The sequence below is a fragment of the Mesocricetus auratus genome, unplaced genomic scaffold (assembly GCF_017639785.1).
Source record: "Mesocricetus auratus isolate SY011 unplaced genomic scaffold, BCM_Maur_2.0 Super-Scaffold_100021, whole genome shotgun sequence".
NCBI lineage: Eukaryota > Metazoa > Chordata > Mammalia > Rodentia > Cricetidae > Mesocricetus > Mesocricetus auratus.
The window spans coordinates 3,376,090-3,393,575 of NW_024429202.1; the positions used below are offsets into that span (position 1 = coordinate 3,376,090).

A 17,486-nucleotide genomic window follows, 5' to 3' on the forward strand; every position below is an offset into this window, starting at 1 on the left:
TTTCTTTGCTTGGTAATTTTTTTCTGGATCGCTTTCCTTTCTTTTTAGATGTCTAGATATCCAAGGTCTTGATTTCTTGAAGGTATCTCTATTTTCCTCTAAAGACAAAAAGGAACAGAACCTTGCCCCAACCCTTACTTGTTAAGTTTTCCTTTGGACTTTTAACAGGACCCATGGGCAGCCATGTCCAGTCTGTGGGGATATAACCAGTGGCTTCTGCCTTTGGTGTGTAATGCAGGCCAGGTCCTTTTGTCTCATTCAGTCTCGGGTATTTAAGAGACGGCTCTCTTTAGAAGCCACATTTTGCATACAGAATAGCAGAGAGAACAGCTGAAAGTCTGGCCTGAGTCACTCTGCAGAAGGAAGGGTGGACTGAAGCTGCTTGAAGACGATTTCTCGGAGCAAGTCACTGCTGAAGAGTGCCAGGAACTTTACTCTTGACTCTATTGACATGCTTGCTTAAAGCTGTTACCACTAAATAAATTATTTAAAAAAATCACTAGAATCAAACATAATCTCACTTATTACTGCCTATTTATACCATGCCTTTTCTCCAAGGAGATTAAGGTGATTAAGAAACTCCTAATTAGCTAAAAGTAATTGAATCACAGTCTTACTCTAGTTTCATTCATTTCTCTCTGGTCTGGGGTAACCACGAATAGATGTTAGTTAACAGAGAAAGGCAACTGGAGACTTGTGCGTAATGAAAAGCAAGACTGTCAGCAGTGTGTAATGCCCATGGTATCTATCCCTGGCCTTGACAGAGGACAGTGTGCACAGGAGTGTGGGCAGAGCATAAGCCAGACACTCCTGCTGCACAACACCAGATTCCAGTTCCCCTTTGTAGGTGGAGCCCACAGGCCTAGCGGGGCGGTGGGCAGACAACCTTCTACTTTGAACTCTGAACTAGCTTTACACTGCTTCATAATGAGGTCCCGATCTCCAGGCTGGAAGTGCCGAAGAACAGCTGCTGCTCTGGATCTTAGGATGATGTTAAAATACACGCATGTATAGAGGCTGTAAAGCTTCACAGGATATTTAATTTTTGAAAGTTAATAATGTCAATGATAATTACTAATAGTTACTGAGGATTTACTATGTGTGGCTAATTAAGCTTAGTGCACAGTCCTAGGAGGGGATGATCTCATGCCCATTTTGTAGATTAAGAAGTGGACATGCATACAGTCTAGATACTAACTTTCTGTCAGATGTGTAGCAAATAAAAGTTTTCCTTAATGTCATGAAGTTATGATTAAAAATGACTTGGATATATTTCTTCTTTATTCTGTTTTATGGAATAAATATTGATGTTAGTTCTTTGAAAGTCTGGTAACTGTGCATTGAATACATATGGCCCTAGGCTTTTTTTTTATTTAGGAAAAATTGTAATTGCTTTTATTTCATTGGATGTTTTCCAATCCAATCTATTAGTATGTGCCTTTTAATTGGGGGGGGTTGAGACCATTAACAATAAGCATTATTACTGAACAATCTGTATTCATTCCTATAGGGAGAGATCTTAGATACCTGTGTCGCTGACCATGCCCACTTTGGGCGTGGCTAGAGGTTCATAGGGCCATGGGAAATAAAGGGCTGTGCAGGAGAATGCTGGCTCTCTCTTGGGGTTCCAGTCGAGCCTCAGAGAGCAGCGAGTGGACCTTTGCTTCTCGGCTTTCATGTGACTTCTCCCTCAATAAAATATCATGACATCCCTACCTTGTGAAGCTTAATATTTCCACCATACATTCCAATTGTTTTCTTGCTTTCATGGTGTTTTATTATACCTGTTTTGATCAAGTGTTCTGGAATCGGTTATTCCTCTGCTCTCCTGGGTGTGTTTACCTTCTCTTGAGAACTAAGTGGATGATGCTGTCTCTGTGCAGTCCTTGTATGTCTTATGTTTCTATGAGATCGAAGCTGAAATGGGAGGGAGGGGGAATACTTGCTGTAACGTGTGACTTGTGTTATGGATGATCTCCACTCTCAACTTGGAAGGGTTTAGAATCACCATGGAAACATACCCCTAGGTTTGTCTACGAGGAAGTTTAACAACGGAAGGAAAAGCCATCCTGATTGTGGGTGGCGCCATCCCATGTGCTAGTGTGGTAGAGTGATTGAAACAGAAGACAGTAACGACCTCTGATGAGTTTCATCAAAGTATTCCCCAAACTACTTCTCTATGCACCCTTCCCCTCATGGGGTGTTTATTAATATTCTAAGAAAGCAGTGTGGGAAATGCTAGCCCAGGATGTTTGTTTTCCCTTGAATCACCTAAACTCCTTTAAATCGCAGCTTTCAGACCAAAACAGTAAAAATGATTTAGATGGGACGAATGATGTCAATCCCATTTTCTCGTCAAGCACAGCAAGATGTATCAGAGCAAGCTTCACTTTCATTTTCCATGGCCTTAGGTAGCGTTTCCTGGTGGAGGATGCCGTAACACAGCTGTTATCCTTGCACATCCTCAGTGGTAAAAGGTGACACCCTGACCTCCCTGAGAGGATGTCCAGCATTCGCAAATTAAATTCCTCCTTAGCAGGCAGTGCAGTAGCTCAATGGTTAAACGCATTGCCTTATAAACCTGAGGACGTTAAGTTCAGTCACTGGATTCCACAATAGAGAAGCAAGTCCTGAAAGGTGTCCTCTGACCCTGGCATGCATTATACGGCACGTGTTGCATTGTCCTTCCATGCCTCATACAGGAGCACCACAGAAAAAATTCTCCTTTAGAGTTATAAAAAATATGAACACAAAAAAGAGCAGCATGAGATTAAGAAAATGTAAGATAAGTCTTAAAGGCAAAAATGTAATATTCTAGGTGTCCTGAAGATAACTCATTAACATTAGGCTGATTACAAATGAAGACGGCACAGAGCACATGCCCTGAGGAGGAAACCACCACACAGTAGTGTTGTATGATGGGAGCACCTGCCCTGAGGAGGAAACCACCACACAGTAGTGTCGTATGATGGGAGCACCTGTCCTGAGGAGGAAACCACCACACAGTAGTGTCGTATGATGGGAGCACCTGCCCTGAGGAGGAAACCACCACACAGTAGTGTCGTATGATGGGAGCACCTGCCCTGAGGAGGAAACCACCACACAGTAGTGTTGTATGATGGGAGCACCTGCCCTGAGGAGGAAACCACCACACAGTAGTGTCGTATGATGGGAGCACCTGCCCTGAGGAGAGAAACCACCACACAGTAGTGTTGTATGATGGGAGCACCTGTCCTGAGGAGGAACCCACCACACAGTAGTGTTGTATGATGGGAGCACCTGCCCTGAGGAGAGAAACCACCACACAGTAGTGTTGTATGATGGGAGCACCTGCCCTGAGGAGAGAAACCACCACACAGTAGTGTTGTATGATGGGAGCACCTGCCCTGAGGAGGAAACCACCACACAGTAGTGTTGTATGATGGGAGCACCTGCCCTGAGGAGGAAACCACCACACAGTAGTGTCGTATGATGGGAGCACCTGCCCTGAGGAGAGAAACCACCACACAGTAGTGTCGTATAATGGGAGACCGGCCCTCGATGGTATTTAGAACTCATCTTTCCAAACATCAGATTTATTACTAGGTTGAGGGAAAACGCAGAAACAAAATAAATCAATGACTAGTTTAAGATGGGACAAAGGGTGTTTGGTTTGTTTGTTTTGTTTAACATACTTGGAAGATAGAGAACATCCATGTAAGGCTGATTCAGGCTCAGTTCTTAGGGAGCTAGTTCATGTTTAATCTGACTGAGGAAACTGTCTCTGAACCCTGCTTTCTACACAGCGACACAATACAAACTCTTCAAGGACAACAGAGCCAGGGAGACACGTCTCCAACATAAGCACACAACACATAAGACAGAGAAGGACGGGTCAGCAAAGGCTGCTGCTTACATCTTCCTGCCAAGAGCAGGGCAAACAGGACTCACCATGTCATACGTCGTTACAATCTTCTTCAGAACCTCAGGCACGATGGCCTGCAGCTCCATGGTGGGGTAGGGCTCGCTAAGATTCAGGACCACCAGGGGGGTGTTGTCAGGCCCTAGGAACCGAGGGGACACAGCCAGCATGCACTGCATGAGGTTGGCCACTGAGGAGAGGCCACACAACTCCTTGAATGATACCACTGCATTCTGCAAAATAGGAAAGAGGTTCTTAGGGGTCATCATAATGGCCATTCCTGATTGTCAGCTTGAGTACCTCTGTAATTAACTGAAGCCAAATGGCTAAGCATGCTTGTGAAGTACTTCTTCTTAATTAAAAAATTGAAGTAGGAAGACCTTTTTTTTTTTTTTTTTTTTTTTTTTTGGAGACAGTTTCTCTATGTAGCTTTGGCTGTCCTGAAACTCACTCTATAAACCAGGCTGAGCTTGAACTCTGAGATCCATCTGCCTCTGTGTTCCAAGTGCAGGGATTATAGGAGTGTGCCCCCAGCACCTCGTTGAAGACCCACTTCTAATTCGGATATTTGAAGTGGGAAGTAACCCTTTAATTTAGATCTTCTGAGGTGGAAAGATACAACTTTTAATCTGGGTCACACCCTCTGCTAGAAATCAAGATAAAGGGCCCGGGAGAAGGAAGCTTTCTTTCTCTGTCAGCTTGTTCCTGCTTCACTAGCAAGCCCTTCCTTCACTGGCATACAGCCTACGTTTTCAGGATTCTGTGTAAGCTGAAGAACAGGTAAGACATGCAGTCTGGTGGACAGAACAACTACTGGAACCCGGGACCTTCCCTCGGTAGGTAACCATTCTGACACTAACTGGACCACAGCCTGTAAGCCATCCTAAACATCTCCTACCTATACATGCGTGTATGTTGTAAGTATGTATACATAGACAAAGGGGATTTATATATAAATACACATTTTTTCCTAGTCAGAGTATGAGTCAGGAGCATGACTCCAGGCATGCTTGTGCCCTGTGTGGACAGAGCAGGTGGCCAGAAGGAGCCTAAGTAATCCATGTTCTGGAAATAAGCTTTGAATGTAAACATTTCATTTTTATTAACACTGCTTTAAACATGGTCATCACGCTATGCATTATCTTCTTCAAAATCATTTTGTGGCCATGTATAAAAATAAATTACTGTGATATCTAAAATGTGCTCCCCAAGCAGTCTGTGGTAGCTCCTTGTTTTCCTTCACAGTACACCTTGTACCCGTCACCTCAGCCTGTGTTTCCCTTTCTCCCAGCCACCCCTAACTACAGCACGAGTCCTCTGAGGGCAGGCTGCCATCTGCTGGTTCCCAGCACATTCTCACAGGCAGCCTGGTTATGCACAGCAGGTACCTACTAAGCACCGCTACAGAAGGCCTATGCTCCATACGTACACCAATAGCCGCAGGCAGGGGACAATGTGGTTTATTTGGAAGTGAGGATTTGCCAAAATGCATGTACCCTCAACAATGAAGGAACTCTTCCAGTTTGGGTTATGCTTTGACCTTGAGAGGAAGACAATGAAAACTGTTCTTATTCCAGAGATGGCTGCAGAATTAGACAGAAACATACAGTGAAAAGTGTTTTCTGGGTTAGGATTTACTGATGATGTTGTTCTTATAATAGTGGCTTAAGAACAACGGTGCTGGAGAGATGACTCGGTAGTTAAGAGCGCCGGCTGCTCTTCCCGAGGACCCGGGTTTGATTCCTGCACTCCCACGGCAGCTCACAGCCGTCTGTAACGCTAGTTCCAGGGGATCTAACACCCTCTCCTGGGCTTCGTGGACACCAGGCACGCATGTGGTACACGGGTACACACGCAGGCAAAACATACACACAAAATAAGATATTTAAAAAATAAACAGACATCTTGTAATACCTACCACGGAGAGCACATCTGATCACGGCTACGGACTCTCTGTATGGGAGACCCAGGGCTAGCCCTACATTACTTACCAATCCTAGTACAGCTAGATGTATACAGTTCCTAACTGACTGCTCTGAAACGTGTTATTTCAGATCAAATTATCACCTTAAGCTTTTCATAAATACATTTACCATTAATATTTTATGTAAATAATTATGTGTCCTCTAAAATCAAAAGAACGCTGGCTCATTTCAATGTTTCCAAGCACAAGAGTTGCAAAAGAAAGATCTGGAACACATCCCTTTACTTCAACTAATTACCTTTTGATAGTTCATCAATTTGTTTTCCATCTAAGAAATAATAATATTACACAACATCAGAGATTCCCAGGTACACTGTGTTAAAACACACAGCTCTTAACTGGTCCTAAGGGAACATGGGCAAGCAGCTTGTGAGTCAGCAACGAGACCAGTTGATTCTAGAATGCAGTCAATATTTCAACAACTACAGCTTAGGAAGTTTAAATGATGAGAATTGAGACTAGTAATAAACATTCTAACAACCGGTTGCAATTTACAAATTATTTAAAATTAAATATACTACTGCAAAAAATAAACATCTACAAATCATAGACATGCAAGTAGAAATCTAAACATGAATACACACCTGCATGTTCTCTCTCAGGTCTGTGGCATCCCGTATGGGGGGCTGGGCATTCTTGAACACCTCATCCACGGTTTTAATCCACAGCGTTCTCAGAGATGCGTATTCCCGGGACTTCTTCCCTTTCCTCACAGAAAGGCCCCTTTTATGAGGTTTCCCTCCCCCTCTTCGGTTAGTAATAGCCACATGGACGAACAAAGAAGCATGGGCAAGCACTTCTCCAGTCAAGGACTGCAGGGGAACATGGCGATAGCCCGTCTGTAAACATTCAAAGGGAATCGTGTACTGGCCTATAAATTCGTCCCCAATGTAGTCATCATCCAGCACTACGAAGCGCACCATGGCCAGTTCAGGGAGGTTGATTTGAAATTCAAAGCTTTCATCAAAAATGGGCGCATCTCCATTCTGGTTCACAGTTTTGGTCCTCTGCTCTGCGCAGTCAGCAGGGATCCCGTGGATTTCCACATAGACGTAAGGGTCCACTACATCACCTTTGGCCCCTGACCCTTTGGGCTTGGGGAAGTTCTGGCCACTGATAATTTTGATGTGAAGTAACTGAGGTGAAACTCCAGGAACAGAGTCCTTCGTGTTGGCACTGAAGAAAGAGACTTCCTCTCTCATGATGGCTGGTCGGAGAACATAGCCACAGTTTCCGTTCTGCCGAAACCAGCCAATGTTCAGGTCCATCATCAGTCCTGGAGTCTGAAAGTTCATGGCTACGATTTGACACCCACATTTCCAAAAATCTTGAGGGTTCATGTTACTAGAGTCAATTCTCATTGGACTAGGAAAGACCCTGGCAAGAAAACGCTTATTGTAATTTACAAAGTCCCCGGGGTTCTCGTTGGCATATTTGCTAGCAAGCACTTCGTTAAACGAACACACTTCCCAGTACTTCTGCGCCTGAAAAGACACCTGAAATTCCTTGAACTGGACTGACTTACAGATGCTGACCAGCTCAGACAGCTCTTTGCAAAGCTGGAAGCGCTTCACAGGCAGCTGGCTGGGTTGTTCCACGATCTCCTTCCCCATCCTCTGAGACATCTCTGCCCCTTCATCTTCGTCAGTCACGTCCCCTTCCACTCCGGAGCAATTTGAAGACAGCTTCTTGGCTTTGATGAGTATTTTCCCTCTCAGGACATCCGGGGACGGAAGATACGACTCTTCCATGTTGGGTGATGTTGTATACAGCTTGTCCCCTAAAATTTTCTTCATGTGCTGAACCATCACTTTCTGTTGTTTAATAGAACAGTGATTTTCTAGACATAAGATGAGAGGATACTCAGATGCAAAGAACGCATACTTGTTAATAATGTCGATGACGCTGCGGAAGACTATCTGGGAGGTCATGGTATGGCCTGTGTAAATCACAGGCTCATTATCTGGCCCATCCCACACATCTAGCTCCACACTCCTGCAACCCATCTTAAGGGCGCGGATGTAGCCTGTGATGTCAGAGGGGCCCCGGAACTGGTCCTCTATCAAATATGTGTTATGAGAGGAGTTTATAAAGTAATGAGACAGCGGCTGCTTCATATCCTGACAGACCTTCTTATGCTCTGGGTCAAATATGTAACAATCGGGTGACATCAGGTAATTGGTGAACCCGTCTATGGAGAGGCAGCCCTTCTCCTGGCCTTCTTTGGATGGCTCGTATGTGTGAATAATCTCAAGGCTTACCTCCTCATTAATGTGTGCTACACCCTGTTCTGCCTCAAGAAACATCATGAGGTCCTTGGTATCAAGGAATTCTTTATTGCTTGAAAACTGAACTAAAAGGAAGTAAATTTCAGGTCTAGTACAAAGTTCATGAAAAACCTCAATAAACTCTTCTTTTGTGACTTCAGTGCCAGCTTTGTCCTTCGATTTATGCAGTTCTTTGAACTTAAGCTCAATTTTGCTTGTTTTTAAACCAGGATTGAGGTTTCTGATACATTGCACAGCATTACACAGAGTTATATGTCCAAGATCATCTACATCAATTTCACTAAACATTTGTGAAACCCAAGAAGTCCTCATGTTGTCTTGGCTACTTTCTAACATATCGAGTGTGTGTTTCCCATAAGAAATCAGGTATCGGAGTCCCGTCACCCAGATGTTCGCAACATCTGCAGAATTGGCAACCAAATCAAGTGACTCATAATTCTCTCCATATATGACTGAAAATGCACAATCCTCAGATATCTGCTCAGAAATGCCATTGCTGCGGAATATATCTGTGTTTTTCCCCGTTCTCACTTCCTTGATAGATTTGATATCAATCTTGGCTTTCTCAGAATCCTTCTTAGACGGCTCCCACCTCAGGCTTTGCATGTCAGCATCCAGCAAAAAGTACCGATGGTAAATCCTGGAGTTGGAACGGACCTTTTTGAGTTCGGAGCCCTCAACCATTGAGTTGATGCAGTCACTAGCACTGCTGATCTTTTTCTCTGTGGGCATGCTGCTGAATGACACTGTCTTCTTCCGCTCTCTCTTCTGCTTCGAGCCATCCTGGGAGAGAACAGTGTGTTAGTGTAACAGAAACATAGGTGTTCATGGTCAGATGGAATTAAACTTGAACTCCCTGGGAAACGTGTACTGTGATTTCTTACTCTGACTCTTGTAATGAGTGACAGATGTTCATCTCTAAAGCTCAGCAGAGGCCTGAGAGACTTAAGTCTAACGCCAATAGGCAAGAAAATACTGCTAATAACTGCACACATGCTTGTCAAGGCATCTCAGTCACAGAGAGCAAAGACTTGCTTACAGACCTGGCGACACTATTTTCAGGAAATTCAGGACTCCTTTGCTCACAAAACACCAAGAATTCCACGGCATCAAGAGAAGAACATTAAGCCAACCACAGCACCCACGTGCGTGTGGGGCCTCTGCACCTACAGCACTCACGTGCCTTTGCAGATACAGATCTGCATCACTGTTCCCAAGCCCCCAAATCACCTAGTCTACTTGGTAACCTGCAGATTCCTGAGTCTTTGGAATCAGATCTCTAGGAATGGGGGCAGGGATCTGTATTCAGGCAGCATGCCAAGGCTGGGTGCAGAGACTAAAGTCTGAAACAGACACAGTCCTTTCAGTTTCACAGTAGGCTAGTCATAGTCCTGCAAACTTTCGGTGCACATAGATTACTGTTAGTCATGTTGGGCATGGGCAGAGTCACAGATTACAGCTGGGACGCATCAAAACCATAGAATTGGAGTTATTAAAACCTGCTGCTGCACATCATCACACTGCTGCCCAGGAGCCCCCAATAGAAACATGGTTACAGTGCTACCCAGGGAAAGCTTCAGGGAGCACCTAATTCTAAAGGAGTTTGCATTCACTGCTTCCCTGCAAACTCCAACATATTCACACTTACAAGTGACGCTCACATTCACTTGTGTATTTCAAACCTTTCCTATACAGTTATTTGAGAAGGGAAAAAAGCTGAAATGACTGTAAATATCTTTGGAGACCTGAACTTAAAAGACAGCATTGCTTCTGGGAAGTGTGTAGCATTTTTTAGCAGCTTAACATACTCATAAGTAAGGAACAGAAAAGGAATGGGGGTGTGGAACTGTGTAACTTTTACTAATAAAAAAGAAAAAAAATCTAACCATGTAAACACATTCAAAGGCAGGCCTGCTTTTCCTGGTCTGCACAGAGTTTGTGCAAACAAAATCTTTGTGTAAAAAAGCACTTGTGTTATTCTATTTATATATGAAACTTAAAATCATTCTTACTTTTTGATTATGTATACTTCCAAAAGCAATTTGCAGAGGGTAATTTAACTTAATCTTTAAATTACATAGGTACCATTTACCTCAAAAATTTAAAATGAACCATGGAGGCTTTTGTGCTCTGAGATACACAGAGCCATCAGGTATTGTATTTCCTTATAACTACATCATCAGAATGATAAACCACAAAAGAGGTAAAAGCTGTGGTAACTACATCTGTAAGATTTATTGCATCTTAGTCATTCCAAATCCTTAAAGCATACGTTATATTTTTTTAAGTTGGCATGAAATCAAATTTGTAATCAGCCATGAAACAAATGTATAAACTTCCTATTTGTCAGAACAAAATGCATCTTTGCCTCTAAAAAGACATATTTTCCCTTAATAAGGGCAACATGCTAATTTAGTAAGGGAATTTCATAAATTACACCTCAAAGTACCACTGGTAAAATGAAGTCACAAAGATAAATGGAGGTGTTTATTCACTGATTCATTAAAATATATAGCATTTCCTCAGCATTTTCCGGGTTTTACTCTCTCATTTTTATAATGATTAATAATTCATTGCTACAAATTCTAATTTGCTACAAAACACACATTTCACAATCATGATTTCTTAGTTATCAAGGAGAGGACTGAACAGCAAAGTTCCTTAACAGAGTGAATACAGCACACGTATGTATTCACACACTGGGTGGGCGCTCACACCAGCGAGTGTAGGATAGACAGGCAGTAGCTTCAACACTGTATCGTGGCTTTACAAATACTGCCTTCCTTTTTACAAACAAGGCCAGGTTCTGACTGGTGACTTCCGGTCACTGAATTATGTCCACCCAAACACACCTTGAAATAATGGCAGCAAAGACACTCTTTACGAGTCTGTCTCCCCTCCTCATCTGCGGTAGCCAAAGCCATCTTGTCTTGTCTTCTCCATAACAAGACCTGAGTAAGAACACTGTTTCTCCTTCCCTACTAGGAGATAATGCCATTAGGAGCCACAGGAGGAGACAAGCTTGCTAGCCAGATGTTACAATTTGGATCTCAACTGTACCCCAAAGCTCCTATGTTAGAAGCTTGATCCCTGAGCAGCAATATTTGGAAGCCACACCTTGGGGAGGTGACTGGGTCTGGGGGGCTTTGACCCTATGAAGGATTATCCCATTTACAGACTCGCCTTGTTAGAGAAAGTAGGTCACTGAGAGCATGCCCTTGATCTAGGCGCGGTGGCCCACGCCCTTAGTCCCAGAACTCTGGGGCAGAAGAAGGTGGATCTACTTCAGTTCGAGGCCAACCTGGTCTACAAAGTGAGCTCCAGGACAGCCAAAGCTACACAGAAAACCTTGTTTCAAAATAAATAAATAAATATATAATTTAAAAAAAGAAAGCATGCCCTTGAAGGGTGCTTCCTGTCCCAGGGGTCCTCTCAGCTATCTGCGTCCTGGCTGCCATGCGGCAGGTGGCTTTTCCACAAGCTCCCTGTCATGTTACTTCACCTTCCAGAGGCTCACAAAACATGAACACATGTCCCTGAGGACTGCAGCCTCTTCAACGATGGCCAAAATAAATGGTTTCTCTTTTTAAGTTGTTTCACTAAGCTGGTTGGCCAATAAGGAGAACAGGTGTGAGCCTGATTTCTGTATCGTCAGTTGACCAGATTTCCTGGCTGGGAGGAGCAGGTGGACACATTGCCAAGACATATATACAGCTGGGTTCCCTAAGCCAAGACAAAAGGAGGGGAGACAGGAGTATCTGTGGGGGAGGATAGGGTGAGTTGGCAAAAGACCAGTTTTCAAACCACCTAGCTCACCGATTCTACCCAGCCCTTCTTACTTTAACTTGGCCTTCACTTTTTAACCCAACTGCCTAGGTTAAACAGTTGGCCACTAGCAGAGTTGGAGTCAATTCTGTGTGTGTTTCTTAATACAATTTGGATTCAACTGAATATTGGAAGGGACTCAAACTGAATGTGCCATACATACAGGTGTACAGGTGTTTTCTTTTCTTGTCTTTTTAGATTTTAACGACAAAACTAAGTGGATCTGGCATGCATCAATCTTCTAAAACCATAGAAGAATCTAACTTTCTGTAATGTCTCAGATAGTTTTAAGAATATTAAACTTATTTCTCAGCGCTAGCTGGTGCAAGCACTTATTTCCTAACACTGTGATGTGGAGAACATGACCATGAAACCTTGTCTAGTGATACACTCCTGCTACTCCAGGGCGTTAACTAACAGCAAGGGGAAGCATACAGAGCACAGAAATGATGGCCTAGAGAGCTTACCCCCTATCAACTTGGAAACTTTGTATTTCTTTATAAAGAACCATAAAAGATGCTTAAAGACTCCTTTGGACATAAATGAAAATTCATTTATGGAACAGCAACTTTGTATCAAGAATGATTTCAGGGAAGGCAATGAATTGCCTGTACCACAGCAAAACTCAGGAAAAATAGAAGTCTTTATAGGACTCTCACCAAGCATTGAAAGCATATAGTGGAAAATATGTATTTCCCAAAGAAACTGCCTACGTTAGTTAGTAGAAAGTTGTCACCATCTGTGATATTTAAGGAGTAGCAATTTCCTGAGACGAGGCAGCAAACAGGTGGGCCTCATTTCCCCTCCTGGCAACCAGGTGATAGGCACTGATGTAGCTGCTCCTGGAAAGAGCCCAACCTGTGTGGACAAGCTTAGCCACGGGCACACCGGCCGGTGCCACTTCCCACCTCTTCCCATTCCTTTCAAAGTGATGTTGGGTAACAGAGGGCTGATTAGGGGAAATGTGGCATTGCCATCCAGGATCAACAGTCTAGCAAAGGAGCATAGCAGAGAAGTGTGCAGGAAGGGAATCTCAGGGTGGCACAGAAACAAATGTTTGTGGTTTGTTTGGAACGAAGCTGTTTCATTTGGATTAGAAGTAACACAGAAGAAAGGAGTTTATCAGAGAAGTCTTGATTAGCTGAGAAACACCATACTAAAGAAATTTCTGTCTTCTTAAAAACTAATAAAGCGAAACAAAACAACCGACAAGAAAGAACTTGGGGTTCATCAGGAAGTGCAGCTCTGTACAGACAATTCTGAGTTGGAAGAAGGAGGCATGCCAGCCGAGCAGGTCGCGCTTCTTTAAAACTGGGACCTAGTTGCTAAGATGGGGAGGGGAAGAAGGAGAGCTGGGCAAACGTCACTCTGGAGGTCATGGAGCCACTGAGATGACGGAAGAAGTAGAGCAGAGGCTAGGGATAGTCAAATGCTGATTCTGACTCGCGTGTCAATACCCTTCATTCTAAAAGTTACATAGCCCAGAGACTGAGAGACCTTGGAACACTCGGCCCTAAAAAGGATGTCTTCATCAAATCCCTCCCTTCAGAGCACAAGGAAACCCACAGAAGAGGAGCAGAAAAAGTATAAAAGCCAAAGAGGATGGAGGGCACCAACAGAAGAGGTCCTCTAACTGAGCATGATCAAAGGTGGACAGTGAACGCTCTGGACAGTATAAAAAAAAGATGGAGGGAAATGCTATTCAAAAACTCAGGAATCTTCTGAAATGATTCCTTTGAAATCCAGAGAAGGAAAGAATCAGTGAACATGAGAACACGTCAGTGAGACTACTCAAATGCAAACATGAAGAGAAAAGAGAAAGAAAGTTAACAAAGCACAAACAATCCCAGAGCATCTAAGAGGCGTTCACATGAAAGTGAAGCCAGGACGAGAAAGGGGAAAGAGACAACAAGGCGGAGGAAACAAGACCGCTGTCCTGGGGTTTTGTAAAATTAGAGCAAACAGAATCAAGCACACACAATTAGAGATACCAGAACCAAACAACTGAAAATCCAACAGGAGAAAGGATTTGAGACAACAAAAGGAAGCTACACACACAGGAGCACAAATACAATGCATGCAGATTAGAGATATCTTTATAACGAGCCACACATTGTCCACTTACAAACGTGTGACGGTTTTCTGGGAACAATCACTTCTTTTCAAGGACTGTAGTCTCTGAAGTGCTGTGTTTTCAAAGACAAAGGTGTCCCTGAACAGGTGTCAGCCAAAACCCATCCCCTTTCATTTAGGAGGGTTAGGACCATGCACGAGTAGCAGACGATTTACAGGGTGAAGAAAAGAATTATCGCTCCCCAGGAGAGCGTGCCAACCGCATTTAACCTTAGAGGGAGGGCAAAGGGTGCTCTATAGGATTGTAAAGAAAATTTAACAGCACCAAAAAGAAGGAGGAAGAAAAAGAAGTAGCAGGTTGGAGAAAACCATAAATTATACAAAATCAATCACAGAAAAAAGTTCTGACAATCAGAAAATGTTTTTCTAGAACAAACTAGTTCAACGGCTTATAGTTTCTAGTTTAGCAATTGCCCACTGAAGTACTGTGGGCCAGTGTTGTTACATGATTAGCTGTGCCTCAGTGTTCCCACAAGTACAACCAACCTCAAAGAAATATCCGTCCCTCTGGAGTTATGTAAAGCAGCTACTGCACAGAGCTGTTAGGATAAAATTAGTTCATACTCCAGAGAAGCTTTAAATACTGCCTGGAATTCTGCATAGCTGACATTAGATTCTGTGAAATACATTCTAGGCTGAGGTGAATTCTTCTTAAGAGAAGAACAAATCAAAGTAGCTCTGTGAATCCATAACTGAATAGTCTGACCACTTAGGCTTTGCACATGACTTCCTCTGGCTACTGTAGAAGGCTACCGAAGGCAACCACACAGCTGTGGGCGTGGCTGCCAGAGGCCTGCTCAATACAGTGCTTCCACCCTTCCATCTCCCTCCAGGGGACAAACAAACCATTTCTCAGAGCCTTATGTTAATTTCGTCAATTACTGAGTCCATGCTAGTCTACATGTAACTTACTCTCAGCGATTTAATCTCTATAAAAATAACCACTTATAAAATGCAAATGTGAAGCTAAGGTCATCATAGGACTTCAGTGGCCTCCCTCAGAGCAGCCATGAGCAGACTTCTTCAGATGATTGCTATTTCACCTTCATGACAACTCTGGTGTAGATTAACTCTAAGGAAGAAAGCAATTCCCAATTTCTGTGAAACGACACTTTCCAGGCCAGGCTAAAGCATCCAAGTCATTGCTGTGATGGGTTACGCGCCTTTAAAACAGTGAGGTATATAATTATGGAACCAGAGGCTATAAATGCAATAGCATTTTCATGACAACAGTGTTTTAGTGATACATTTCATCACGGCAAAGTAAATTTACATGTGTCTAATGAAAACTAATGCAATAAAGTTCATTGGGTTTTCTAGGGCTCCTATAAATTAGACATTACACCCCAGGGGAAAAAACTGATGCCAAGGCAGTTTCATTATGACCTACAATAATGGTACTTAAGTGGTCCCAAGTTGATGTGGAAACTGTCAGTGTTTCTCATAGGTGGTAGTTTTTGCATTGTGTTTGTTCGTTTTGAGACAGGGTTTCTCTACTTAGCCCAGAAGGAGCAGCACTAAAGTCTCTGGCATATAGTGGATGTATAACTATGGATAGAGACAGAAGCAAGCAGATCTCTGTGAGTTCTAGGCCAGCCTGGTCTACAGAGTGAGTTCCTGGACAGCCAGGGCTACACAGAGAAACCCGTCCCCCAAAAAAAAAAAAAAAACCAATTGGATATTGCATCTTCCATGAGCCTAGTGCCATACTATACCTTCAGCTGTCCAATACGTCATAAAATGAGTAAAATTATGCTTGTAAATTAAGTAAGGCAGAATCTAATTTTAATAATATGATCTCATTTTCAAAGAGGATACTAAAATATTAAAAACCAAGTAGTTTAAAATGTAATGCCTCAGAATGGGGGCAAGCTCACAGACAGGGTCCTAGAGCTGAGGAAGGAAGAATTGGCCTCTTCGGGGGATGAACTCCTTTGTTGGTTATCCAATGCGAAGTGGTCAGCCCTGGAACTATACCATACAAACAACATGAGCAAATTCAACAGGTTGTATTTATGTATCTGTGTACACACACACACATTATATAACAATAAAAATCAAATAAAAAGAATATATCAATTTGATTTTTTTCTTTTTTTGAGACAGGGCCTCTCTTTTTCCCCTGGCTGTTCCAGAACTGGATATGTAGACCAAGCTGGTCTCAAATGCACAGAGATCCACCGGCCCCTACTTTCCAAGTGTGATGATTAAAGGAGTGTGTCACCACATCCAACAAGCCCACCAATCTGAGAGTGGAAGGAGCTGGGGGAACTGGAGGAGGAAAGACAAGCAGCAAAGTGATATAATTATAGTTTAATTACATTGTAAAGAAAGGAAAAATAAGACTTCTAATATTATAGTTTAATGTAATGGAAGCTTCTTAAGAATTACAATAAATATATAAAATTTATCATCTTAACCACTTTTCTTAAAAATTTATTTCATGCTCCGGGCAATGGAGGTACACGCCTTTAATCCCAGCCCTCGGGAGGCAGAGGCAGATGGATCCCTGTGAGTTCAAGGCCAGCCTGATCTACTAAGCGAGTTCCAGGACTGGCACCAAAGCTACACAAAGAAACCCTGTTCAAAAAACAAAGCAAAACAAATTTACTTCAAGCATAGGAATGTTTTGCTTTCACCATGTGTAAGCCTAAGGAGGCCAGAAGAGGGCACTGGACCCCGGGAGAGAGTAGTTACAGATGGTTCTAAGTGCCTATGCAGGTGCTGAAGTTGGCTAGGATCCTCTGTTTTTAACCATTGGGGCATCTTTCCAGCCCTGCTTAGCCACTTTTAAAACATAGTTTTAACAGTATTAACATACAAATGGATACACCCATAAAACAACTCTTGCACCTAAGGCTCAGCGAACATTGCTGAAAAGGGGACAGAGATATTCTAAGAGCCAGAGGATTAGGGACTATGCTGTGAGAGCACTGTGTGACCCAGTAATGTCAGAAACTATGCCCATAAAGTCTCCCAACGTGTTGACTGCTGAGACATGAACTGAGCTGACCAAGGACAGAAGACATACCAAAGTGAATGAGGGGAACACCATAAGGCCTCTGTCTTGCAGAGGGTTACCGGCAACTAAGGAAGGCCAGGAGTAGGAAGCAATAGTGCTCCCTACGGAAGAACAGACCAACTGGGTATCTATTCAGTATCAACTGGTCAGCTCCGAAAACATGCCTACAAGTAACACTATGCAGACGGAGTAGAAAGTATTTAGGAATCTATACATATACACATAATATGTATCTACATATATGCATGTAACAAATTAATTTTTAAAAGGCCATCAAGTTGAAAGAGAGCAAGGAGGCACACGTAGGATTTGGAAGAGAAAGACAAGGAAGAA

The 17,486-nt window shown here is 43.0% G+C and overlaps 1 protein-coding gene across 4 annotated transcripts in view; it reads right to left on the bottom strand.

The window, feature by feature from the left end:
- Positions 1 to 17,486, bottom strand: part of Plcl2 (phospholipase C like 2) — a 151,255-nt gene that overhangs the window by 45,278 nt on the left and 88,491 nt on the right. For all 4 annotated transcript variants that reach the window (XR_005870055.1, XM_005072415.4, XM_040729175.1 and 1 more), the window contains 2 exons: positions 6,470 to 8,956; positions 3,931 to 4,134 (listed from right to left, as the gene is read on the bottom strand). Coding sequence is in view for 3 of the 4 variants with exons in the window: in XM_005072415.4 (XP_005072472.2) it covers positions 3,931 to 4,134; positions 6,470 to 8,956 (2,691 nt within the window). In the remaining variant the exon portion in view is untranslated. The remainder of the gene's footprint in view (positions 1 to 3,930; positions 4,135 to 6,469; positions 8,957 to 17,486) is intronic.